Raw genomic sequence first — 27,788 nt, forward strand, 5'->3', positions numbered from 1 at the left:
GAGGCAGAAGCTGCTTCTGGTACATGGACCCTGGTCATGTAGGGCTGGGAGAGTCAGTAAGATTATGTAATAGGGGCCTACAGTAAGTCAGTAAGGAGGCAGAAGCTGCTTCTGGTACATGGACCCTGGTCATGTAGGGCTGGGAGAGTCAGTAAGATTATGTAATAGGGTGCCTACAGTAAGTCAGTAAGGAGGCAGATGCTGCTTCTGGTACATGGACCCTGGTCATGTAGGGCTGGGAGAGTCAGTAAGATTATGTAATAGGGGCCTACAGTAAGTCAGTAAGGAGACAAAAGCTGCTTCTGGTACATGGACCCTGGTCATGTAGGGCTGGGAGAGTCAGTAAGATTATGTAATAGGGGCCTACAGTAAGTCAGTAAGGAGGCAGAAGCTGCTTCTGGTACATGGACCCTGGTCATGTAGGGCGGGGAGAGTCAGTAACATTATGTAATATGGGCCTACAGTAAGGATAGCAGATGCTGCTAATTAGCAATCCTTTTTCTATCGTGCTGGGGGCTGTCCATCGCAGGGCGAGGCAGCCTAGTATGCAGACCGGCGCCTCCCCCCTTGATGAAGCAGAAATTGCGATCTCTCCACAATTTCTGCTTCATCTTAGAAACTAGTGAAGCATCCTGCCAGCTTAGCTGCACCCGCAGGATCCCCACAGCGTTCTTCTAGATTGCGATGGCTGCGTGTGATGTCATGCAGCCACAGTGAACATGCCCGTTTGTCCGCCTCCCTTTCTCGCAACACAGCACTTGCAACGCTCCATCTTCTTACTGGAAACGGAGCTTTACCCCCCACCCCGTGACTGCCTCTGCCTGATTAACAAGAAGCAATCACATTTCCTACAGCCACCTGTAGAGAATGCAGGTGCATACGCAGGACAAGCGCTGCGCATGCGTCCGCAACTTTTTCTCAATAATTCCGTTTGGATCACACACTGTAGTCTAACCTGAATTAGGTCCAGAGTCACCATCTTACAGGCAGCCGGTGGAGGGAGCAGAGAATGGGTGTTATGTGGCAGGAACGGGCTGGTTAGATAACAGCCTGTTTGCTGCATTCTGTACAAGCTACAAGCCGTGTAATTCTTTTGCTGGGAGACCCAGGTAGAGGACATTGCAGTAGTCTATGTGTGATGATACAAATGCATGTATGACTGTAGGTAGATCTTCTGAGGGAATAAAGTGCTGGAGTCTGGCTATGTTCCTCAGATGAGGATCTGATTGTGGCTGATACCTCCACCATCCAGGACACTAAGATTCTGCACATGACCAGCATTTTGTAAACCTGAACCCCCAAGTGTAAGTCTGGTTGGTAACAAAGCAGAGCTGTAGTCCTGTCCTTTGTTGGCGAACTAGCATAAGGACCTGTTTCACCAGGATTGAGTCACAGCCAACTGGCATCACCCACACCTGGAGCTCAGCGAGACATTTAGAATTGGTACTGGGTTCTCAGTACCCAGAGCAAAAGACAGATCATCTGCATAGCAGTGGTAGATGAGGGCATGACATCTGATTATTTCACCCAGTGATAGCATGTATATTGCAAAAAGCACAGGACATAAGATAAGAATAAGAACCTTGAAGAACAACGCATGGCAATGATAAGTATACTCCAGAAGATTAAAATGGCTTCTCACCTGTGTGACTTCTCTGGTGTGTAACAAGATATGATTTCTGTGTAAAACATTTCCCACACTCAGAACATGGAAATGGCTTCTCACCTGTGTGACTTCTGTGATGTATAACAAGACATGATTTCTGTGTAAAACATTTCCCACACTCAGAGCAAGAAAATGGCTTCTCACCTGTGTGACTTCTCTGATGTTTAACAAGATCTGATATCTGTGTAAAACATTTCCCACACTCAGAACAGGAATATGGCTTCTCACCTGTGTGACTTCTCTGATGTTTAACAAGATCTGATTTCCGGGCAAAACATTTCCCACACTCAGAACATGGAAATGGCTTCTCACCTGTGTGACTTAGCTGATGTCTAACAAGTTGTGATTTCCGTGAAAAACATTTCTCACACTCAGAGCAAGAAAATGGCTTCTCACCTGTGTGACTTCTCTGATGTCTAACAAGCTCTATTTTGTCTGCAAAACATTTCCCACACTCAGAACATGGAAATGGCTTCTCACCTGTGTGACTTAGCTGATGTCTAACAAGTTGTGATTTCCGGGCAAAACATTTCCCACACTCAGAACATGGAAATGGCTTCTCATCTGTGTGACTTCTGTGATGTATAACAAGATATGATTTCTGTGTAAAACATTTCCCACACTCAGAGCAAGAAAATGGCTTCTCACCTGTGTGACTTCTCTGATGTTTAACAAGATCTGATTTCCGGGCAAAACATTTCCCACACTCAGAACATGGAAATGGCTTCTCACCTGTGTGACTTAGCTGATGTGTAACAAGTTGTGATTTCCAGATAAAACATTTCCCACACTCAGAACATGGAAATGGCCTCTCACCTGTGTGACTTCTCTGATGTCTAGCAAGTTGTGATTTATGTGCAAAATGTTTCCCACACTCAGAACATGGAAATGGTGATGTACCTGTGTGACTACTCTTATGTGCATCAAGAGTTGATTTGTATGTAAAACATTTCCCACACTCAGAACAGGAATATGGTTTTTCACTTGTATGCAATCTCTTATGTATTAGAAGTGATTTGTATGTAAAACAGTTCCCGCACTCAGAACATGGAAATGGATTCTCACCTGTGTGACTTCGCTGATGTGTAACAAGTTGTGAGTTCCGGGTAAAACATTTCCCGCACGCAGAGCATGAAAATGGCCGCTCACCTGTGTCTTCCCTGATGTGTAACAAGAGCTGACTTGTATGTAAAACATTTTCCACACTCAGAACATGGAAATGGCCTCTCACCTGCCTTAGCTGGCTGATGAGTAATAAGGTTTGTGTTCTGTGTAAAACATATGGCATCTATAGAACAGGGAAACACTGTATCTACTCTCAGAGCTGTAACAGATGCACCAATATCAGAGTGATCAGGAGAACATTTCCCAGGATCAGAGGGATCAGCTGATAGAGCTGGATGTATAATTGGGGTAATGGGGTTATCTCCTGGGGAATCCTGTCTACTGTCATTATCTTTTATGTCACAATCCGGGGATAACATTAGATGTCCTTCTGAGATATTCCTGCTTGTGTGTCCACCTGCTGGAAATAAAATACATTATAGAAATACAAAAATGAGAACACACAATAACAAATGTAATATTATAATAAGACTTAGATATATCTCTCTCTTGTACTGGTAACTAACCATGAAGTATAAATGGAGATGTAGTCACTCGCTAAGTCCTATGTCAGCACCAATGTAAAACAATGGATGGGGAACATATCGTATGAATTGGAGATTCTAGATGAACAATAACATCAGTCATATGAGCTGATGGATCAGAGAAATGTCTCCTAACGTTACTCCTGGAAGCATTGGTAAGGTAGCATTCCTTTATGTGTGTGCTCATACGCTGGTAAGCCTGTACATGTGTTACTCACACTTATATAAGATATATTGCTACAGCAGAGTAGGTGTGGAACAAGGTACTTTACATGCAATACACCATATGATATCCTGTAATCATCATCATCTGCTAGGTTATAATCCACTGTTACACCCCCATCATCAGTGTCTTACCTCTATATTCTCAATAGTAATAAGGATGATGTGTGTACGGTAAGTATGATATAGAGAATTACATATCAGGATCTATACAGCTGCCGCCATACTTCTGCTTCTCATACGTGTGCTACTGGCAGCAGTGAACATCTGAGTGAGAGTGCAGGGAAGACAGCAGAGTCTGATGAGAAAGAGATTAGATCTGCCTTTGCAGGGATGTACCACACCTGTCACCCCTGCTAGCATATAAAATAATAAATAAGAGGGGCCTGAGTCCATCCAGAGGTGCTTTCTGGAGCTCTCCTCACTAAGTGGCTTCTTATCTACCCTACCTGATAGCTCTCAGCTGCCGCTGGGACTAAGACCCAATCTATTATCACTCCAGCAGATAAATAACACTTAACTGGGCCATTTGCAAACCGCACTTTTTTTTACCTCACTTCCGGGGGGGGGGGGATTCCCCCGTTTTTTAACAATTGTTCAATAAAGTTTTTTATAAATAACAAGATAGGCTAAACCAGTGATATCCTCGATAAAGGGCGTGCAGCCCGAAACGTGTTGGAAGCATTCACACGGTCCGTGCACTCTCAGCCACACAGAGCGCACATAAGAAGATATCCTCCGTCCGTCCCTACAAGCCGGGATCCCGAGCGTCTGCAGCCGCACAGCTCGGCACACAGGAGACGCGGCTAAAACAAACAGCTGTTTGCGGAGAAATAACAGCCAGGAGTGAAGATCCCGTTCCACCTCCGCCAAGTACAAGGTGGGTAGTATAGGGACAGATAGGTTTTTCTTGCCATCCTGCACAGAGACATTAACGGAGCTACGAGCCGGTAATACAGATATCCAGCAGGACCAATAAAAAATACAAAAGGGGCTGTAAACATTTACTAATCCTTTTTATTATTACAGGTATTGCACTGCAGTATTGCAACAATTATTTGTTGCAATACACTTTATACACTGTTACAAGCGCCTTGTTCTTAAACACATTACCATTTTCACTCTGCTGTAAACATCTTGCTGTATTGGTGTTGCCACTAGCAATAGGGAACAGTCTTTTTTTAAGACTGGGTGAATAAACATCTGCCTCAAGATGACCGCTGCAATACACTTTATACACTGTTACAAGCGCCTTGTTCTTAAACACATTGTCAGTATCCTTTTTTTTGCTCAGGGCTGCTCAGACACAAAAAATCCCAGTAACAGCGCGGTTTCTCTTATTTTTAAGAGTGAAAATGGTATAATACCTCTGGAGGCTCACAGCCCTCCTCTTTTTATCTTACTCCAATACACATACCACAGGGGGTAAGTCCACCGTGCTGTTCTCAACCAATCAATGTTTATCCATGTGATGTGCATGCCTTGGCGACATGCACAGCTAACATTGTTCTCTATGGACGGTAGGGAGTAGTCACTCTCCTTTGACCGTCCCATCCTGGAGGATTGGTATCCGCCCTGGTGACGCTCAGTCTAGGCTGGGGGAAGTTTTCCCATCTAAACTACTTCCAGGAATCTGCCCGGGTACCCAGCTCACCATCTGCAGCCTAAAATTGGGCTCCAGAAATGGTCAGCCTAAATCCCCGGTCATGCTTTCCTGCCCACCGAGGGTGATCCCTACGGAGCTCCAGAAAACCACTCAGCTTGTTTTAAAGCTGAGCTGCTCCTCTCTCTCCCTATGATACCTCCATGTGGGAGGCTAGAGAGGAAGGCATTCCATTTTGGGGGTAAAGTACTGGGGGAATCCACCAGCCTACACCAGGCATGTCCAAATTGCGGCCCTCCAGCTGTTGTGAAACTACATATCCCAGCAAGCCCTGACAGTTTTGCTGTCATAGAATGCTAAAGCTGTGTCAGGGCATGCTGGGATGTATAGTTTCTCAACAGCTGGAGGGCAGCAGTTTGGACATGCCTGGCCTACACAGTAATGGATTCCCCCCTCCTGGGACACACAACCAAGTGCATTCCACCTTAAATACAATTCAAATACACTATACACATTGGCCCTCATTTCGAGTTGTTCATTCGCTAGCTGTTTTTAGCAGCCGTGCAAACGCTAAGCCGCCACTCTCTGGGAGTTTATGTTAGCTTAGCAGAAGTGCGATCGAAAGGATCGCAGCGCGGCTACAATATTTTTTTGTGCAGCTTCAGGGTAGCTTCAGACACTACTCCTAGCTTGCGATCACTTCAGACTGTTCAGTTTTTGTTTTGATGTCACAAACACGCCCTGCGTTCGGCCAGCTACACCTGCATTTTTCCTGGCACGCCTGCGTTTTTTTGAACACTCCCTGAAAATGGTCAGTTGACACCCAGTAATGCCCTCTTTCTGTCAATCACTCTGCGGCCAGCAGTGCGACTGAAAAGCGTCGCTATACCTTGTGTGAAACTACATCGATCGTTGTAAAAGAACGCCGTGCGTGCGCATTGCGCATGCGCAGAAGTGCCGTTTTTTTTGCCTGATCGCTGCGCAACGAACGAAAGCTGCTTGCGAACTCGGAATGACCCACATTGTTGCTTAATATATATATATATATATATATATATATATACACACACACACATATACATACACACACACACACAGTGTACGCAAATACGTGTTATAGCGTGTATTTTACCCAGATCTGAGGACGGGGACTCACTTTTCAAAAACGTGTGGGTCCCCGAGGACGCGCTCCGCTGCAGCCAATTCCTGGCTCTCAATTGACTGCGCTTCCTGCCTGTAAAAGAGGAGGTGGAGCCTTACCACTACCAGTCCTCTGGCGGTGCCTCCCCCTCCTAGTCACATGCAGCCGCGGATTCACACAGGGGCCGGGCAGAAAGTGAAGACGGCTCCACGGCTGCTCTACGCTGTGCTGAAGGTGTGAGGTGAACGCCGGAGACAGCGTAAGTGCTGTGGTGTAGGGTAAGTAGCCTAGGAGCGGGTGGCTGAATTTGGGTGGTGGCTTTCCTTGCATGCCTTGTGTGTCTTCTGGGAGTGTCATGGGCTTGTAGCCCGACCTCAGTGGTTGTTTCAGGCATCCACTACAGTAAGTTTCCCTGATATTCCCAGCGCCATTCACAAATAGACCAAGCTAAGGATCTATGAGAATATAACATGAATCAATTGTGCAGGCACTGCTGCTACCTGTGGTGCACCCGTTACTTCTGGGATCATCCAGTCAAGCTGCCTAAAACGTCTGCTTCCGTCAAAAGTATTTATACAAGTGATCTGAGCCCGGGCTACATCATATAAGGCTAGAAATGAGAAACCACACCGGCATCCTAAATCGCAGCACTGCCTACGTCTAACCCTCCCACACACAGCCTAACCCTAACCTCCCCCCAGCAGTGCCTAAACCTAACCCCCTTACCCACAGCCTAAGCCTAACCCTAACCTCCCCCCAGCAGTGCCTAAACCTAACCCCCCTTACCCACAGCCTAACCCTAACCTCCCCCCAGCAGTGCCTAAACCTAACCCCCTTACCCACAGCCTAACCCTAACCTCCCCCCAGCAGTGCCTAAACCTAACCCCCCTTACCCACAGCCTAACCCTAACCTCCCCCCAGCAGTGCCTAAACCTAACCCCCCTTACCCACAGCCTAACCCTAACCTCCCCCCAGCAGTGCCTAAACCTAACCCCCTTACCCACAGCCTAACCCTAACCCCCCCCCCAGCAGTGCCTAAACCTAACCCCCCTTACCCACAGCCTAAACCTAACCTCCCCCCAGCAGTGCCTAAACCTACCCCCTTACCCACAGCCTAAACCTAACCTCCCCCCAGCAGTGCATAAACATAACCCTCCTTACCCACAGCCTAAACCTAACCTACCCCAGCAGTGCCTAAACCTAACCCTCCTTATCCACAGCCTAAACCTAACCTCCCCCCAGCAGTGACTAAATCTACCCCCCCTTACTCACAGCCTAAACATATCCTCCCCCAGCATTGCCTAAACCTAACCCCCCCTTACCCACAGCCTAACCCTAACCCCCCTTACTCACAGCCTAAACCTAACCTCCCCCCAGCAGTGCCTAAACCTAACCCTCCTTATCCACAGCCTAAACCTAACCTCCCCCCAGCAGTGACTAAACCTACCCCCCCCTTACCCACAGCCTAAACCTAACCCCCCTTACTCACAGCCTAAACCTAACCTCCCCCCAGCAGTGCCTAAACCTAACCCTCCTTATCCACAGCCTAAACCTAACCTCCCCCCAGCAGTGACTAAACCTACCCCCCTTACTCACAGCCTAAACATATCCTCCCCCAGCATTGCCTAAACCTAACCCCCCCTTACCCACAGCCTAACCCTAACTTCCCCCCAGCAATGCTTAAACCTAGCCCCCCCTTACCCACAGACTAACCCTAACCTCCCCCCAGCAGTGCCTAAACCTAACCCCCCTTACCCACAGCCTAAACCTAACCTCCCCCCAGCAGTGCCTAAACCTAAGCCCCCCTTACCCACAGCCTAACCCTAACCTCCACCCAACAGTGCCTAAACCTAACCACCCTTACCCACAGCCTAACCCTAACCTCCACCCAACAGTGCCTAAACCTAACCACCCTTACCCACAGCCTAACCGAACCTCTCCCCAGCAGTGCCTAAACCTAACCCCCCTTACCCACAGCCTAACCCTAACCTCCCCCCAGCAGTGCCTAAACTTAACCCCCCTTACCCACAACCTAACCCTAACCTCCATTAGAACACTGGAGTGATGGTTGCTGGAAATGGGCCTCTATACAACTCTGTAGATATTCCATTAAAAACCATACGTTTGCAGCTAGTACAGTGATTTACCACATCAACAATGTATAGAGTGTATTTCTGATTAATTTAATGTTATCTTCATTGAAAAAAACAGTGCTTTTCCTTAAAAAAAAAAAAAAAAAAAAAAAAAAGGACATTTCTAAGTGACCCCAAACTTTTGAACGGTAATGTATGATCCGGGGTATCTGAAGATGTGAACCGGACCATTAGCTCAGGAGATCCAATTAAAATGTTCTGGCATGGAACCTTCCATACTGGATCGCCTCGTATGAGGCTTAGATCTTTACCAACAATCTTATGCAAAGATGGATGGAGATCCGATTCAGTCGTAGAACCGCTCGGACCACATCCTGGAGCGTCCTTGCCTTGTCCTCTAGGAGGAATACTTTCTGAGCCACTGCATTGAGAAACATTCCCAGTAATAGGAGCTGCTGAGTAGGCTCCAGGTGGGATCCACCTATGATGTGACAGAAGCTGAATAGTGCGGCCTATATTGAGCAACAGAAGCTCCCTGGATCTAGCCTTTATCAAGAGCTCGTCTAGGTAAGGGACAATACTGATCCCCTAGACTCAGAGCTGGAACATTATCTCTGCCATCACCTTTGTGAAGACCCTCAGAGCTGTGGACAGGCCGAAGGGTAGCGCCTGGAACTGGTAGTGATCGTTCAGCAGGGCAAACCGTAGGTAAGCCTGGTGAGGCGGCCAAATCGGGATATGGAGATAAGCGTCCTCTATATCCATGAACTCCTGTTCTTCCAGATCCGCAATCACTGCTCACAAGGATTCCATCTTGAACTTGAAAACCTTTAGATAAGGGTTCAAGGATTTTAGATTCAAAATGGGCTTTACTGAACCATCCGGTTTTGGTACCACAAACAGGTTGGAGTAGTAACCCTTTCCCTGTTGTTGTAGTGGCACTGGAACAATGACTTGGGACTGGGCCTACTTTAGCATGGCCTGTTGCAGCGTAACTCATGTATCTTCCTAAACTGGTAAGCTTGATTTGAAAAATCGTTGGGGAGGAGAACTGTTTAACTCCAGCTTGTAGTCCTGAGAAATGGGATCACTTTATCCAGGCATCCTGGCAGGAGCTTTCCCAGATGCGGTTGAAGTAATGCATTCGAACTCCCACCTCGAGATCCCATCAGGATGGGGGGTCACCATCATGCTGAGGCCCTAGTGGAAACTGAACTGGTGCTTTGTTCCCAAGAACCTGCGGAAGCTGTTTTTTTTTTTGTCTTACCTCTAGTGCCTCTCGCCGCGTTTCAGGTGCATCTGGCTCTTGATCTGAACCTGGCAGTCCGAAAGGACTGGGTAGAAAGCCCTGGGTAGGAACGCTTAGCCGGCAGAGCCCCAGAGGGGAGAAACGTGGATTTCTCCGCAGTAACCTTTGAAATTCACGTATCCAAATCAACCCCGAATGGCCACTCCCCTGAAAAAGGAAGAGACTCCACACTGCACTTGGTATCTACGTCTGCTATCCACTGACACAGCCACAAAGCTCTGCGCGTCGACACTGCCATGGCAGTAGTCCTAGTGTTAATAGCACCTATCTCCTTGAGAGAGTCACACAGGACGCGTGCACTGTCCTGATTGTGCTTTATGAGAGTCACTGTAGTTACCAGGGAAATATCTCCTGCAAGGACCTCTTGAATTTGACCCGCCCATGTGTGAATGGCATGTGTCATCCAGCAACCCGCTTTCACAGGTCTTTGTGATACACCAGCTGCTGTGTAAAATAGGATTTTAATTACCTACCGGTAAATCCTTTTCTCGTAGTCCGTAGAGGATGCTGGGGTCCATTTCATTCCATGGGGTAAAGACGGGTCCACTAGGAGCCAAGGGCACTTAAAGAATTTAATAGTGTGGGCTGGCTCCTCCTTCTATGCCCCTCCTACCAGACTCAGTCTAGAAACTGTGCCGGGGGAGACAGACATACTTCGAAAGAAGGATATATAAGGACAGTGGTGAGATTGGAACCAGCACACACATAACAAGAGGAAAGCCATGCTAAGCAAACTTGAACAGGAACAGCAACAGCTGAACCAACAATACTTAACCTAGTAAATATGCAGGAAAACACAAAGCACTGGGCGGGCGCCCAGCATCCTCTACGGATTACGAGAAAAGGATTTACCGGTAGGTAATTAAAATCCTATTTTCTCTTACATCCTAGAGGATACTGGGGTTCCATTTAGTACCATGGGGATGTACCAAAGCTCCCAAACCGGGTGAGAGAGTGCTGAGGTTCCTGTAGAACACACTGACCAAACTAAAGGTCCTCAGAGGCCAAAGTATCGAACTTGTAGAACTTCGCAAACGTGTTCGAACCTGACCAGGTAGCCGCTCGGCAAAGTTGTAAAGTCAAGACACCCCAGGCAGCCGCCCAGGAAGAACCCACTGAATGAGTAGAGTGGGCCTGTACAGATCTTAAAACCGGCAATCCTGCCATGGAATAAGCATGCTGGATAGTAAGCCTGATCCAGCGAGCAATTGTCTGCTTAGACACACAATCTTATTGGGATCATAAAGCACAAATAGCGCATCCGATTTCCTGTGATGAGCTGTCCGCTTTACATACACCTTCAAGGCCCTCACAACATCCAAGGCCCATGAAGTAGCCGAGGTGTCAGTAGCCACTGACAATAAGTTGGTTGATATGAAAAGCCGACACAACCTTAGGAATAAATTGCTGACGCGTTCTGAGTTTAGCTCTATCCTCATGGAATATTAAGTAGGGGCTCTTATGAGACAACGCCCCCAATTTCGACACACCACTTGCTGACACGAAGGCCAACACCACCTGTAAAGGCTCAAACCAATCTGATTGCAGGAACTGCAACACCACATTAAGATCCCAAGGTGCTGTAGGAGGCACAAAGAGCGGTTGGATGTGCAGAACCCCTTTTTAAGAACGTCTGAACGTCAGGGAGGGCAGCCAATTGTTTCTGGAAGAAAATGGACGAGGCCGAAATCTGGACTTTTATAGAGCCCAGGTGAAGGCCCACATCCACACCTGCTTCCAGAAGAGAAGTAAACATCTCAGTTGAAACTCCACCGCAGGAAACTGCTTGGATTCACACCAAGACACATTATTTCCAAATATGATGGTAATGCTTAGACATTACTCCCTTCCTGGGTTGGAATTACCTTGTCCAGGATCCTTTTTCCGGGCTAGAATCTCACGCTCAACTTCCATGCCGTCAAAAGTAGCTGTGGTAAGTCTTGGTAGATGAACGGCCCCTGTTGCAGAAGGTCCTCGCAAAGAGGCCACGGATCCTCTAGGAGCAACTCCTGAATCCTTGTCTTTTTGATTATTTTGAGAATTTTTGGGAAGAGCAGAAGTGGAGGGAACACATACACTGTCTGGTAAACCCACTGAGTCACCAGCGCGTCCACCGACACTGCTTGTGGGTCTCTCGACCTGGAACAATACCACCTGAGCTTCTTGCTGAGATGAGAGGCCATCATGTCGATCTGAGGAATTCCCCACCGACTTGTCACATCACCGAACACCTCTGGGTGGAGGCCCCACCGTCTTTGGTGGAGGTCACTTCTGCTGAGGAAGTCTGCTTTCCAGTTATCTACTCCCAGAATGAAGATTGCCGACAATGACACAGCGTGTTTTTCTGCCCAGAGGAGAATTCTTGTTACCTCTAACATTGCAGCTCTGCTCTTTGTTCCACCCTGCTGGTTTATGTACGACACCGCCGTCAAATTCGAGGCCAGTCCGGGACAACGAGTATCGTCTGTACTTTTCTTTGCCTTATGATCCTCAACACTTTTGTGATGAGAGGAAGAGGAAACACGTAGACCGATTTGAACACCCACGGTGTTATTAGAGCGTCTACAGCCAATGCCTGACGGTCCCGAGACCTTGCACAATACCTCCGAAGTTTTTTGTTGAGGCATGACGCCATCATGTCTATTTGAGGAGTTCCCCAAAGACGTGTTATATCTGCAAAGACTTCTTGATGAAGTCCCCACTCTCCTGGATGGAGATCGTGTCTGCTGAGGAAGTCTGCTTCCCAGTTGTCCACTCCCGGAATGAAGACAGCCGACAGAGCGCTTACATGATTTTCCGCCCAGCGAAGAATCCTGGTGGTTTCCGCCATCGCGACTCTGCTTCTTGTCCCGCCTTGGCAGTTCACATGAGCCACTGCTGTGACATTGTCTGATTGAATCAGAACCGGTAGGTTTTGAAGAAGACTCTCCGCTTGTCGATGGCCGTTGTGAAGGGCCCTGAGTTCCAACACATTGATGTGTAGACAGGACTCCTGGTCTCACCAAAGTCCCTGAAAATTTTTTCCTTGTGTGACCGCTCCCCATCCCCGGAGGCTCGCGTCCGTGGTAACCAGGATCCAATCCTGAATTCCGAACCTGCGACCCTCCAGCAGGTGAGCACTTTGCAACCACCACAGGAGAGACACTCTGGCTCCTGGGGACAGAGTTATTTTCCGATGTAAGTGCAGATGGGACCCGGACCACTTGTCCAGAAGGTCCCATTGAAAAGTCCTCGCATGGAACCTTCCGAAGGGAATGGCCTCGTAGGCCGCCACCATTTTTCCCAGAACTCGAGTGCATTGGTGAACTGACACCCTTTTTGGTTTTAGCAGCTCTCTGACCATGTTCTGGATGTCCTGGGCTTTCTCTATTGGAAGGAAGACTTTCATTTGTTCCGTATCCAGTATCATACTTAGGAACGGTAGTCGAGTTGTCGGAATCAACTGCGACTTCGGTAGATTTAGAATCCAATCGTGTTGCTGGAGCACTCTCAGAGAGAGCGCCACACTGCTCAGCAATTTCTCTCTTGATCTCGCTTTTATCAGGAGATCGTCCAAGTATGGGATAATTGTGAATCCATGCTTGCGCAGGACCACCATCATTTCCGCCATTATCTTGGTGAAAATCCTCGGGGCCGTGGAAAGTCCAAACGACAACGTCTGAAATTGGTAATGACAATCCTGTACAGCGAATCTCAGGTATTCCTGATGGGAGGCATATATGGGGACATGAAGGTACGCATCCTTTATGTCCAGAGACACCATAAACTCCCCCTCCTCTATGTTGGCTATTATCACTCTGAGAGATTCTATTTTGAATTTGAATCTTTTTATGAACAGGTTTAGGGATTTCAGATTCAAAATAGGTCTGACTGAACCGTCCGGTTTCGGGACCACAAATAGGGTTGAGTAGTAACCTCTTCCCTGCTGGTGCAGGGGAACCTTGATTATCACTTGCTGTATACACAGCGTTTGAATTGCAGCTAACACTACATCCCTTTCCGATGTGGAAGCTGGTAGGGCCGATTTGAAAAATCAGCGCGGGGGCACCTCCTCGAATTCCAGTTTGTAACCCTGGGAAACTATTTCCAACACCCAGGGATTCAGGTCTGATCTGACCCAGGCCTGACTGAAAAGTCGAAGACGTGCCCCCACCGGTGAGGACTCCCTCAGGAGAGCCCCAGCGTCATGCTGTGGCTTTTGGAGCAGCCGGGAAGGACTTTTGTTCCTGGGCACCTGCCGAAACAGGTGCTCTTTTGCCTCTGCCCTTACCTCTGGCAAGGAAAGAGGATCCCCGACCTCTTCTGGACTTGTGCGACCGAAAGGACTGCATCTGATAGGGTTGTACTTTCTTTTACTGTTGGGGAATATATGGTAAAAAATTTGATTTACCTGCTGTAGCTGTGGAAACCAGGTCCGTCAGCCCATCCCCAAACAATACATTTCCCTTATAGGGTAGTACTTCCATATGTTTTTTGGAATCTGCATCACCCGTCCATTGGCGAGTCCATAAGGATCTTCTCGCAGAGATAGACATGGTATTGGCCCTAGAAGCTAGCAATCCAATGTCCCTTTGAGCATCCCTCATAAATAAGACTGTTTCTTTTATATGGGCTAGAGTTAAGAATATAGTATCCTTATCCATATTATCAAAGTGATCTGTCAGCTCATCTGTCCAAGCTGCAATTGCGCTACACACCCATGCCGACGCAATTGTCGGTCTTGGCACAGCACCTGTATGAGAATAAATACACTTTAAGGTAGTTTCTTGCCTGCGATCTGCAGGGTCCTTAAGGGCCGCTGTGTCAGGAGACGATAGCGCCACTTTCTTGGACAAGCGCGTCAGGGCCTTGTCCACAGTGGGGGGTGATTCCCAAATCTCCCTGTCCTGTTTAGGGAAGGGGTATGCCATATAAATAATTTTGGGGATCTGCGGTCTCTTTTCCGGAGTCTCCCAAGCTTTCCCAAAGAAATCATTTCATTCATGAGATGTGGGAAAGTTAATAATCTGTTTCTTTCCCTTAAACATGTGTACCCTTGTGTCGGGGACCGAAGGTTCATCCTCAATATGCAACACATCCCTTATGGCCACAATCATACACTGAATGGTTTTAGTCACCCTAGGGTGCAATTTAACTTCGTCATAATCGACACTGGAATCAGAATCTGTGTCGGTAGTAGTGTCTTGTGTTAAGGGACGCTTTTGAGACCCCGACGGGTCCTGTGAGTCGGTCCAATCCGAGGATTGACCCCGATGTCCCCCCTAATTCAGCCTTATCAAGCCTTTTATGTAAAGATGCCACACTTGCATTCAACATATGCCACATGTCCATCCAATCCTGAGTCAGCACAACCAACGGGGGGACACCACTCATTTGCTCCACCTCCTCCTTGGAGAAGCCTTCCGCCTCAGACATGTCGACACACACGTACCGACACCCCACACACACAGGGATTATCCTATAACGGGACAAAACCCTAACCAGGCCCTTAGGAGAGACAGAGAGAGAGAATGCCAGCACACACCCAGCTCCCAAACACTGGAATATATATACCAGATAGCGCTTTTTATATATACAGGTTGAGTATCCCATATCCAAATATTCAGAAATATGGAATATTCAGAAATACGGACTTTTTGGAGTGAGAGTGAGATAGTGAAACCTTTGTTTTTTGATGGCTCAATGTACAATAACTTTGTTTAATACACAAAGTTATTAAAAATATTGTATTAAATGACCTTCAGGCTGTGTGTACAAGGTGTATATGAAACATAAATGTATTCTGTGCTTAGATTTAGGTCCCAACACCATGATATCTCACTATGGTATGCAATTATTCCAAAATACGGAAAAATCCCTTATCCAAAATACCTCTGGTCCCAAGCATTTTGGATAAGGGATACTCAACCTGTATAACCTTAATTCCCACTCACTGCGTCGCCAATGTGCCCCCTCCTCTTTTTTCCAGCCTGTGAAGTTCAGCAGGGGAGAGATCAGGGAGCCAGCGTATCTCATGCAGTTTCTGTGGAGAAAATGGCGCTGGTTAGTGCTGAGGATCAAGCCCCACCCACCCGACGGCGGGCTTCGGTCCCAGTAATTCTATATAAAAAATGGCGGGGGATTTTAGAATTTACTGTCCCACAGCCTAATCCTGCTTTATATTGCCAAAAAATGAGGAAACTTGCTGCCCAAGACGCCCACCCCTGCGCCCTGCACCCTTCAGTGCCTGCTTGTGTGTGTGTACTGGGAGCAATGTCTTACCTCATGAAGATCTGATGTCTTCTGCCGCCTGATGTCTTCTTTGCCTTCTCATACTCACCTGGCTTCTATATTCGGCATCTGTGAGGAGGACGGTGACGCGGCTCCGGGACGAACCCCAGGTGAGACCTGTGTTCCGACTCCCTCTGGAGCTAATGGTGCCCAGTAGCCTTAGAAACAGTGCCCAACTTGAGAAGCCAGCTCTGCTTCTCTCTCCTGAGTCCCACGATGCAGGGAGCCTGTTGCCAACAGGACTCCCTGAAAATAAAAAACCTAACAAAATTCTTCAAAACAGAAAACTCAGGAGAGCTCTCTGCATTGTACATTTTCTCCTCTGGGCACAGAATCTAACTGAGGTCTGAAGGAGGGGCATAGAGGGAGGAGCCAGTGCACACCCATAGTCAAAGTTCTTTTAGGTGCCCTATCTCCTGCGGAGCCCGTCTATACCCCATGGTCCTTACAGAGTCCCCAGCATCCTCTAGGACGTAAGAGAAATAACCCTTGTTCTGTAGCCGAGGTGGAACTGGGACAATGACCTGTGTCTGAACCAACTTTTGAATTGCCTGTTGCAGGATTGTACTTGCTTCCTGAGTAGCTGGTAAGCCTGATTTGAAGAATCTGTGAGGTGGGAGTTCTTGAAACTCCAGTCTGTATCCATGGGCAATAAGATCTTTGACCCAGGGATTTAAGCATGATGTTCCCCAGATATGACTGAAATCCTTTAAACGTTCTCCCACCTGCCTGTTCTTCAGGCAGTGTGGTCCACCGTCATGCTGAAGACTTTCAGGAAGCAGAACCTGAGCTCTGTTCTTGAGAACCTGTAGTTGCAGGTTTTCTGGATTTTCCTCGACCACCTCTAAAGGCAGTGGAGGAACCTTTGGATCTGTTTTTAAAATGTTGCTGCCCGAAAGGACTGCAACGTAGGGGCAGAATATGATTTTCTAGCTGGGGTTGCTGCGGAAGGAAGATATGTCGACTTACCCGCAGTCGCCTTGAATATCCAGGTATCCAGTTCATCTCCGAACAAGGCCTCACCTGTGAAGGGCAGGCTCTCCACGCTTCTCCTGGAATCCGCATCCGTAGTCTATTGGCGTAGCCATAAGCCTCTGCATGCGGACACTGACACGTGCGTTGAGCAGGCCAATTTCCTCCATGGCCTTCACCATAACGTTTGCAGAGTCCTGAATGTGATGCAAGAGTAATTCAATATCACTCCTATGTAGAGAATCTAAATCATCAATTAGTTTACCTGACCATTTTGCAATGGCCCTAGATATCCACGCACAAGCAATAGTGGGTCTTTGAGCCACCCCAGCAGCTGTGTACAGAGATTTGAGTGTGGTCTCAATTCCGCGTATCCTTTAAGGAGGCTGCGCCTGGGACAGGTAAATAATTTTACGTGACAATCTAGATACAGAGGCGTCCACTATCGGTGGATTTTCCCATTTCTTCCTATCATCCTGAGGGAAAGGAAATGAGGTGAGCAATCTTTTAGGGATTTTAAACTTTTTCTCTGGATTTACCCAAGTTTCTGCAAAAAGAGAACTTAACTCTTTTGACGCAGGGAAAGTAACTGAGGAATTCTTTTTTACATTAAAATAAGATTCTTCCTCTTCTACTGTTACTTTTTCTGAGATCTGCAATACATCCCTAATGGCCTCTGTCAGAGCCTGCACCCCTTGAGCAAGAGCTGCACATCCCCCCCCCCAGATACACCTCACCGTCCCCTGTATCTGAGCATCGACATCAGTGTCAGCCTGCAATATCTGGGCCAGTGTACGCTTCTGTGGATAAATGGGAGAGGTTTGAGGCGCAGGTGTGGGAGCTGACTCTTTATTCATCAGGTTCTCCACAGACTCTCTCAAATACTGCGTCTCCTTCTCAGTATGGGAGAGTTTATTAGAAATATTAGTAATCATCCCCTTTATGGAGTCCAACCAAGGAGGTTCAGACCCAGTAGCCTGAGAATGTGTACTGTCCTGAGTACACTGTAGTGATCCCCCTGGGGAGGAAAAACATTCTGCTGTACAGAAAACACACTCCTTGGGCATTGTAATGTGAGGTACACACACACACACACACACACACACACACACACACACAGAATATGCAGTAAGCACAATTCCACACAGAGCCCTTTAGAGATACACAGAGGAATGAGGACACCAGCCACAAAGAGCCCCTTCAGCTAACAAATAACTTAGCCAGGTGCAGACTAAATGCCCTTAGTAGGGTATTAGTAAGGATATAACTGCTGCCCCCCCCCCTCCCCTCTATAACCCCCTGGTACCGCCGAGGTAGTCTGGAGTTGTGATGGAGGGGCAGCGCTTCCCTGCCAGCGTTTTCTGTGTGAGCTGCAGAGAGAAAATTGCGCTGGTGAGCTGCTGAATACGCGCACGGTCTTCCCGCATTTTATACTGGCCTGAGGTACTTTTTATGCTTACACGATGGGTAAGACCCCTGTAAGGCTGTATCTGCCAGTGTCCTGGGTATTGTGACTATTAGCTCGCCCCGCAGCGCGATCACACCTCAGTGTGTACTGAAAGCCTCAGATTCTGAGAGTAAATCAGGCAGCCCACGCTTATGTGGCCCTGAACTAGGGAGAGGGGGCTGTTTATCATCTGCCCTTGCAGCTAGGTCTGCTACAGCCTGCTGCAGTAGTTGTGTCTTTTGCTTATTAGCAGTGAGCTGGGATGACATGTCTGTCATCATGATTTTTATGGCACTGAGCCAGGATGGCTCCTGACCCTCCCCCTCCAGTCTAACTAACTTGGGAAGACTGGCTGCATTGTTCACATGGGAGGGAACCCAACGCAGAGGGAGAGAATCTGGTGTGACATACACTGCATAATTGGTGTTTTACCATGTTTACAGTAGACAACAATCAATCACACAAACAGACAAGTATATTGAATAGCAAGCCTGCCCAGACTGGTATGTGAGGAGACGCAGAGAGAGGAACAGCACATCCAAGCCCAGCAGTCTCAGTAAGACTGCAGGATGTCTGTATCACGGTGTAACACCGGAGCCTTGTCCTTTTCAGGACAGTAAAGCGTGTATAATAGCGGCTCTCCCCTTATTTACACCCCTGTACCAGTTTCCTGTGTATCCTGAGTGTCTGCAGGAGCTGTGTGTCCTTGCTGCTGCAGCTGTAAGCAGAGGAAGACGCCAAAACGCCAATGGTCCCCCTCTGAGGAAGCTCCGCCCCCTGTAATGGCGTCGGAGGTCTACAGATATTTATACTGGCAAATGTCTCCAAACAGGTGTAAAAAGTAACATAAATGCCTGTTTCCAACAACGCTGCCAGTGTACACAGGGGGCTATAGCGGATCCCCCTGTAGAGCGTCCGTATGCCGCCCCTGCGATAGCGCCCTTGTGGGTCCCCTGGTTTGTACTCACCACTCTTCTCACCTCCCGGCATTGTTAGGGGTGTGCGGCGTGCTGCGATTGCATTTGCTAATGCGCAATCCCCTGTGGTACCAACAACCTTTCAGGACTGTGGTCCTGCAGCGGGGAAGCGGCTCTGACGCCTGAAGAGACCGGTGACCATCCCCCCCAACTCCCTTTGTGCAGGTATACTGTTATACTGTCGCCCAAACAGCATACCGACAACAACAACGTTTAAAATAAACTGAAGAAAAATCCTCTGGAGCTCCAGAGCGGCATCCTCTCCTGAGGGCACATTTTACTAAACTGGATGTAGGAGGGGGCATAGAGGGGAGGAGCCAGCACACCCAGGGGAAGAACTTTAAAGTGCACCGGCTCCTTTGGACACCATCTATACCCCACCGTACAAAGTCCCCAGTATCCCTTATGGATGTTAGAGAAAAAGGAGTGGTTTATATATAGACCGGCATGTGCTAATAGAGACACTCTCATTGAAAACCTGGCATGTAATACTATAGGCAGAGGTACTGCTAGCACACAGTATGGCTGCTGGTAACACAGAGTGACATGATGTGAGGGGAGAGCAGGAGTATAATAGGGGCTGGTGGCTCCTGATGTATGAGATACACCAGAGAGTGTGGGGAGGAGACTGGTCAGATCTCTGGGCTGGTAACACACAGTGACATGATGTGAGGGGGAGAGCAGGAGTATAATAGGGGCTGATGGCTCCTGATGTATGAGATACACCAGAGAGTGTGGGGAGGAGACTGGTCAGATCTCTGGGCTGGTAACACACAGTGACATGATGTGAGGGGGAGAGCAGGAGTATAATAGGGGCTGATGGCTCCTGATGTATGAGATACACCAGAGAGTGTGAGGAGGAGACTGGTCAGATCTCTGGGCTGGTAACACACAGTGACATGATGTGAGGGGGAGAGCAGGAGTATAATAGGGGCTGATGGCTCCTGATGTATGAGATACACCAGAGAGTGTGGGGAGGAGACTGGTCAGATCTCTGGGCTGGTAACACACAGTGACATGATGTGAGGGGAGAGCAGGAGTATAATAGGGGCTGATGTCTCCTGATGTATGAGATACACCAGAGTGTGGGGAGGAGACTGGTCAGGTCTCTGGGCTGGTAACACACAGTGACATGATGTGAGGGGGAGAGCAGGAGTATAATAGGTGCTGATGTCTCCTGATGTATGAGATATACCAGAGAGTGTGGGGAGGAGACTGGTCAGATCTCTGGGCTGGTAACACAGTGACATAATGTGAGGGGGAGAGCAAGAGTATAATAGGGGCTGATGGCTCCTGATGTATGAGATACACCAGAGAGTGTGGGGAGGAGACTGGTCAGATCTCTGGGCTGGTAACACACAGTGACATGATGTGAGGAGAGAGAGCAGGAGTATAATAGGGGCTGATGGCTCCTGATGTATGAGATACACCAGAGAGTGTGGGGAGGAGACTGGTCAGATCTCTGGGCTGGTAACACATAGTGACATGATGTGAGGGGGAGAGCAGGAGTATAATAGGGGCTGATGGCTCCTGATGTATGAGATACACCAGAGAGTGTGAGGAGGAGACTGGTCAGATCTCTGGGCTGGTAACACACAGTGACATGATGTGAGGGGGAGGCAGGAGTATAATAGGGGCTGATGGCTCCTGATGTATGAGATACACCAGAGAGTGTGGGGAGGAGACTGGTCAGATCTCTGGGCTGGTAACACACAGTGACATGATGTGAGGAGAGCAGGAGTATAATAGGGGCTGATGGCTCCTAATGTATGAGATACACCAGAGAGTGTGGGGAGGAGACTGGTCAGATCTCTGGGCTGGTAACACACAGTGACATGATGTGAGGGGAGAGCAGGAGTATAATAGGGGCTGATGGCTCCTGATGTATGAGATACACCAGAGAGTGTGGGGAGGAGACTGGTCAGATCTCTGGGCTGGTAACACACAGTGACATGATGTGAGGGGGAGAGCAGGAGTATAATAGGGGCTGATGGCTCCTGATGTATGAGATACACCAGAGAGTGTGGGGAGGAGACTGGTCAGATCTCTGGGCTGGTAACACACAGTGACATGATGTGAGGGGGAGAGCAGGAGTATAATAGGGGCTGATGGCTCCTGATGTATGAGATACACCAGAGAGTGTGGGGAGGAGACTGGTCAGATCTCTGGGCTGGTAACACACAGTGACATGATGTGAGGGGAGAGCAGGAGTATAATAGGGGCTGATGTCTCCTGATGTATGAGATACACCAGAGTGTGGGGAGGAGACTGGTCAGGTCTCTGGGCTGGTAACACACAGTGACATGATGTGAGGGGGAGAGCAGGAGTATAATAGGTGCTGATGTCTCCTGATGTATGAGATATACCAGAGAGTGTGGGGAGGAGACTGGTCAGATCTCTGGGCTGGTAACACAGTGACATAATGTGAGGGGGAGAGCAAGAGTATAATAGGGGCTGATGGCTCCTGATGTATGAGATACACCAGAGAGTGTGGGGAGGAGACTGGTCAGATCTCTGGGCTGGTAACACACAGTGACATGATGTGAGGAGAGAGAGCAGGAGTATAATAGGGGCTGATGGCTCCTGATGTATGAGATACACCAGAGAGTGTGGGGAGGAGACTGGTCAGATCTCTGGGCTGGTAACACATAGTGACATGATGTGAGGGGGAGAGCAGGAGTATAATAGGGGCTGATGGCTCCTGATGTATGAGATACACCAGAGAGTGTGAGGAGGAGACTGGTCAGATCTCTGGGCTGGTAACACACAGTGACATGATGTGAGGGGGAGGCAGGAGTATAATAGGGGCTGATGGCTCCTGATGTATGAGATACACCAGAGAGAGTGGGGAGGAGACTGGTCAGATCTCTGGGCTGGTAACACACAGTGACATGATGTGAGGAGAGCAGGAGTATAATAGGGGCTGATGGCTCCTAATGTATGAGATACACCAGAGAGTGTGGGGAGGAGACTGGTCAGATCTCTGGGCTGGTAACACACAGTGACATGATGTGAGGGGAGAGCAGGAGTATAATAGGGGCTGATGTCTCCTGATGTATGAGATACACCAGAGTGTGGGGAGGAGACTGGTCAGGTCTCTGGGCTGGTAACACACAGTGACATGATGTGAGGGGGAGAGCAGGAGTATAATAGGTGCTGATGTCTCCTGATGTATGAGATATACCAGAGAGTGTGGGGAGGAGACTGGTCAGATCTCTGGGCTGGTAACACAGTGACATAATGTGAGGGGGAGAGCAAGAGTATAATAGGGGCTGATGGCTCCTGATGTATGAGATACACCAGAGAGTGTGGGGAGGAGACTGGTCAGATCTCTGGGCTGGTAACACACAGTGACATGATGTGAGGAGAGAGAGCAGGAGTATAATAGGGGCTGATGGCTCCTGATGTATGAGATACACCAGAGAGTGTGGGGAGGAGACTGGTCAGATCTCTGGGCTGGTAACACACAGTGACATGATGTGAGGGGGAGAGCAGGAGTATAATAGGGGCTGATGGCTCCTGATGTATGAGATACACCAGAGAGTGTGGGGAGGAGACTGGTCAGATCTCTGGGCTGGTAACACATAGTGACATGATGTGAGGAGGAGAGCGGGAGTATAATAGGGGCTGATGGCTCCTGATGTATGAGATACACCAGAGAGTGTGGGGAGGAGACTGGTCAGATCTCTGGACTGGTAACACACAGTGACATGATGTAAGGGGGAGAGCAGGAGTATAATAGGGGCTGATGGCTCCTGATGTATGAGATACACCAGAGAGAGTGGGGAGGAGACTGGTCAGATCTCTGGGCTGGAAACACACAGTGACATGATGTGAGGGGGAGAGCAGGAGTATAATAGGGGCTGATGGCTCCTGATGTATGAGATACACCAGAGAGAGTGGGGAGAAGACTGGTCAGATATCTGGGCTGGTGACACAGAGTGACATGATGTGAGAGGAGAGCAGGAGAATAATAGGGGCTGATGGCTCCTGATGTACGAGATACACCAGAGAGTGTGGGGAGGACACTGGTCAGATCTCTGGGCTGGTGACACACAGTGACATAATGTGAGGGGGAGAGCAGAAGTATAATAGGGGCTGATGGCTCCTGATGTATGAGATACACCAGAGAGTGTGGGGAGGAGACTGGTCAGATCTCTGGGCTGGTGACACACAGTGACATGATGTGAGGAGGAGAGCAGGAGTATAATAGGGGCTGATGTCTCCTGATGTATGAGATACACCAGAGAGTGTGGGGAGGAGACTGGTCAGATATCTGGGCTGGTAACACAGTGACATGATGTGAGGGGGAGAGCAGGAGTATAATAGGGGCTGATGGCTCCTGATGTATGAGATACACCAGAGAGTGTGGGGAGGAGACTGGTCAGATCTCTGGGATGGTAACACACAGTGACATGATATGAGGAGGAGAGCAGGAGTATAATAGGGGCTGATGGCTCCTGATGTATGAGATACACCAGAGAGCGTGGGGAGGAGACTGGTCAGATCTCTGGGCTGGTAACACATAGTGACATGATGTGAGGAGGAGAGCGGGAGTATAATAGGGGCTGATGGCTCCTGATGTATGAGATACACCAGAGAGTGTGGGGAGGAGACTGGTCAGATCTCTGGACTGGTAACACACAGTGACATGATGTAAGGGGGAGAGCAGGAGTATAATAGGGGCTGATGGCTCCTGATGTATGAGATACACCAGAGAGAGTGGGGAGGAGACTGGTCAGATCTCTGGGCTGGAAACACACAGTGACATGATGTGAGGGGGAGAGCAGGAGTATAATAGGGGCTGATGGCTCCTGATGTATGAGATACACCAGAGAGAGTGGGGAGAAGACTGGTCAGATATCTGGGCTGGTGACACAGAGTGACATGATGTGAGAGGAGAGCAGGAGAATAATAGGGGCTGATGGCTCCTGATGTACGAGATACACCAGAGAGTGTGGGGAGGAGACTGGTCAGATCTCTGGGCTGGTAACACACAGTGACATGATGTGAGGAGAGAGAGCAGGAGTATAATAGGGGCTGATGGCTCCTGATGTATGAGATACACCAGAGAGTGTGGGGAGGAGACTGGTCAGATCTCTGGGCTGGTAACACACAGTGACATGATGTGAGGGGGAGAGCAGGAGTATAATAGGGGCTGATGGCTCCTGATGTATGAGATACACCAGAGAGTGTGGGGAGGAGACTGGTCAGATCTCTGGACTGGTAACACACAGTGACATGATGTAAGGGGGAGAGCAGGAGTATAATAGGGGCTGATGGCTCCTGATGTATGAGATACACCAGAGAGAGTGGGGAGGAGACTGGTCAGATCTCTGGGCTGGAAACACACAGTGACATGATGTGAGGGGGAGAGCAGGAGTATAATAGGGGCTGATGGCTCCTGATGTATGAGATACACCAGAGAGAGTGGGGAGAAGACTGGTCAGATATCTGGGCTGGTGACACAGAGTGACATGATGTGAGAGGAGAGCAGGAGAATAATAGGGGCTGATGGCTCCTGATGTACGAGATACACCAGAGAGTGTGGGGAGGAGACTGGTCAGTTCTCTGGGCTGGTGACACACAGTGACATAATGTGAGGGGGAGAGCAGAAGTATAATAGGGGCTGATGGCTCCTGATGTATGAGATACACCAGAGAGTGTGGGGAGGAGACTGGTCAGATCTCTGGGCTGGTGACACACAGTGACATGATGTGAGGAGGAGAGCAGGAGTATAATAGGGGCTGATGTCTCCTGATGTATGAGATACACCAGAGAGTGTGGGGAGGAGACTGGTCAGATATCTGGGCTGGTAACACAGTGACATGATGTGAGGGGGAGAGCAGGAGTATAATAGGGGCTGATGGCTCCTGATGTATGAGATACACCAGAGAGTGTGGGGAGGAGACTGGTCAGATCTCTGGGATGGTAACACACAGTGACATGATATGAGGAGGAGAGCAGGAGTATAATAGGGGCTGATGGCTCCTGATGTATGAGATACACCAGAGAGTGTGGGGAGGAGACTGGTCAGATCTCTGGGCTGGTAACACATAGTGACATGATGTGAGGAGGAGATCGGGAGTATAATAGGGGCTGATGGCTCCTGATGTATGAGATACACCAGAGAGTGTGGGGAGGAGACTGGTCAGATCTCTGGACTGGTAACACACAGTGACATGATGTAAGGGGGAGAGCAGGAGTATAATAGGGGCTGATGGCTCCTGATGTATGAGATACACCAGAGAGAGTGGGGAGGAGACTGGTCAGATCTCTGGGCTGGAAACACACAGTGACATGATGTGAGGGGGAGAGCAGGAGTATAATAGGGGCTGATGGCTCCTAATGTATGAGATACACCAGAGAGAGTGGGGAGAAGACTGGTCAGATATCTGGGCTGGTGACACAGAGTGACATGATGTGAGAGGAGAGCAGGAGAATAATAGGGGCTGATGGCTCCTGATGTACGAGATACACCAGAGAGTGTGGGGAGGAGACTGGTCAGTTCTCTGGGCTGGTGACACACAGTGACATAATGTGAGGGGGAGAGCAGAAGTATAATAGGGGCTGATGGCTCCTGATGTATGAGATACACCAGAGAGTGTGGGGAGGAGACTGGTCAGATCTCTGGGCTGGTGACACACAGTGACATGATGTGAGGAGGAGAGCAGGAGTATAATAGGGGCTGATGTCTCCTGATGTATGAGATACACCAGAGAGTGTGGGGAGGAGACTGGTCAGATATCTGGGCTGGTAACACAGTGACATGATGTGAGGGGGAGAGCAGGAGTATAATAGGGGCTGATGGCTCCTGATGTATGAGATACACCAGAGAGTGTGGGGAGGAGACTGGTCAGATCTCTGGGATGGTAACACACAGTGACATGATATGAGGAGGAGAGCAGGAGTATAATAGGGGCTGATGGCTCCTGATGTATGAGATACACCAGAGAGTGTGGGGAGGAGACTGGTCAGATCTCTGGGCTGGTAACACATAGTGACATGATGTGAGGAGGAGAGCGGGAGTATAATAGGGGCTGATGGCTCCTGATGTATGAGATACACCAGAGAGTGTGGGGAGGAGACTGGTCAGATCTCTGGACTGGTAACACACAGTGACATGATGTAAGGGGGAGAGCAGGAGTATAATAGGGGCTGATGGCTCCTGATGTATGAGATACACCAGAGAGAGTGGGGAGGAGACTGGTCAGATCTCTGGGCTGGAAACACACAGTGACATGATGTGAGGGGGAGAGCAGGAGTATAATAGGGGCTGATGGCTCCTAATGTATGAGATACACCAGAGAGAGTGGGGAGAAGACTGGTCAGATATCTGGGCTGGTGACACAGAGTGACATGATGTGAGAGGAGAGCAGGAGAATAATAGGGGCTGATGGCTCCTGATGTACGAGATACACCAGAGAGTGTGGGGAGGAGACTGGTCAGATCTCTGGGCTGGTGACACACAGTGACATAATGTGAGGGGGAGAGCAGAAGTATAATAGGGGCTGATGGCTCCTGATGTATGAGATACACCAGAGAGTGTGGGGAGGAGACTGGTCAGATCTCTGGGCTGGTGACACACAGTGACATGATGTGAGGAGGAGAGCAGGAGTATAATAGGGGCTGATGTCTCCTGATGTATGAGATACACCAGAGAGTGTGGGGAGGAGACTGGTCAGATATCTGGGCTGGTAACACAGTGACATGATGTGAGGGGGAGAGCAGGAGTATAATAGGGGCTGATGGCTCCTGATGTATGAGATACACCAGAGAGTGTGGGGAGGAGACTGGTCAGATCTCTGGGCTGGTAACACACAGTGACATGATGTGAGGGGGAGAGCAGGAGTATAATAGGAGCTGATGGCTCCTGATGTATGAGATATACCAGAGAGTGTGGGGAGGAGACTGGTCGGATCTCTAGGCTGGTAACACACAGTGACATGATGCGAGAGGAGAGCAGGAGTACAATAGGGGCTGATGTCTCCTGATGTATGAGATACACCAGAGAGTGTGGGGAGGAGACTGGTCAGATCTCTGGGCTGGTAACACACAGTGACATGATGTGAGAGGAGAGCAGGAGTATAATAGGGGCTGATGGCTCCTGACTCCACCACTGGGAAAATACAGAGGAGGCTGTAGGATAAGAGATTGCTGTAGTGACTGAGCAAGGAGAATATGTGACTCTTTTCTGTAATAAGTGTTTATTACTCACCTGTGCTGATATATGTAGGGATCTCCTCCTCCTTACACTGCTGATCACCCCTCACATACGTCTCTTCTTCTCCCTCTATATCTTCTGCCTTTATATCAGTCACATACGTCTCTTCTTCTCCCTCTGTATCTTCTGCCTTTATATCAGTCACATACGTCTCTTCTTCTCCCTCTGTATCTTCTGCCTTCATATCAGTCACATACGTCTCTTCTTCTCCCTCT

General features: G+C 48.8%; 1 protein-coding gene across 2 annotated transcripts; it reads right to left on the reverse strand.

Annotated features, from left to right (window-relative positions):
• Positions 1-61: 61 nt before the first annotated feature.
• On the reverse strand, positions 62-27,713 carry LOC134990568 (oocyte zinc finger protein XlCOF6.1-like). 2 transcript variants are annotated; one of them, XM_063950697.1, is made up of 2 exons: positions 27,568-27,713; positions 62-3,188 (listed from the first exon to the last, which is right to left on the reverse strand). In XM_063950697.1, exon 2 carries the CDS (start codon positions 2,952-2,954, stop codon positions 1,626-1,628), a length of 1,329 nt encoding a protein of 442 aa, XP_063806767.1. In that variant the 5' UTR covers positions 2,955-3,188; positions 27,568-27,713; the 3' UTR covers positions 62-1,625. The 2 variants fall into 2 exon arrangements, with proteins under 2 accessions (XP_063806767.1, XP_063806766.1); XM_063950696.1 differs by having other exon boundaries at positions 62-3,191.
• Between the last annotated feature and the right edge of the window lie 75 nt (positions 27,714-27,788).

This window comes from Pseudophryne corroboree, unplaced genomic scaffold (assembly GCF_028390025.1).
Source record: "Pseudophryne corroboree isolate aPseCor3 unplaced genomic scaffold, aPseCor3.hap2 scaffold_1179, whole genome shotgun sequence".
NCBI classification, from domain to species: domain Eukaryota; kingdom Metazoa; phylum Chordata; class Amphibia; order Anura; family Myobatrachidae; genus Pseudophryne; species Pseudophryne corroboree.

What these genes read in the sequence shown, in the direction of transcription:
- LOC134990568 (XM_063950697.1), bottom strand. Translation starts at nt 2,954, where the DNA reads ATGCCATATGTTTTACACAGAACACAAACCTTATTACTCATCAGCCAG.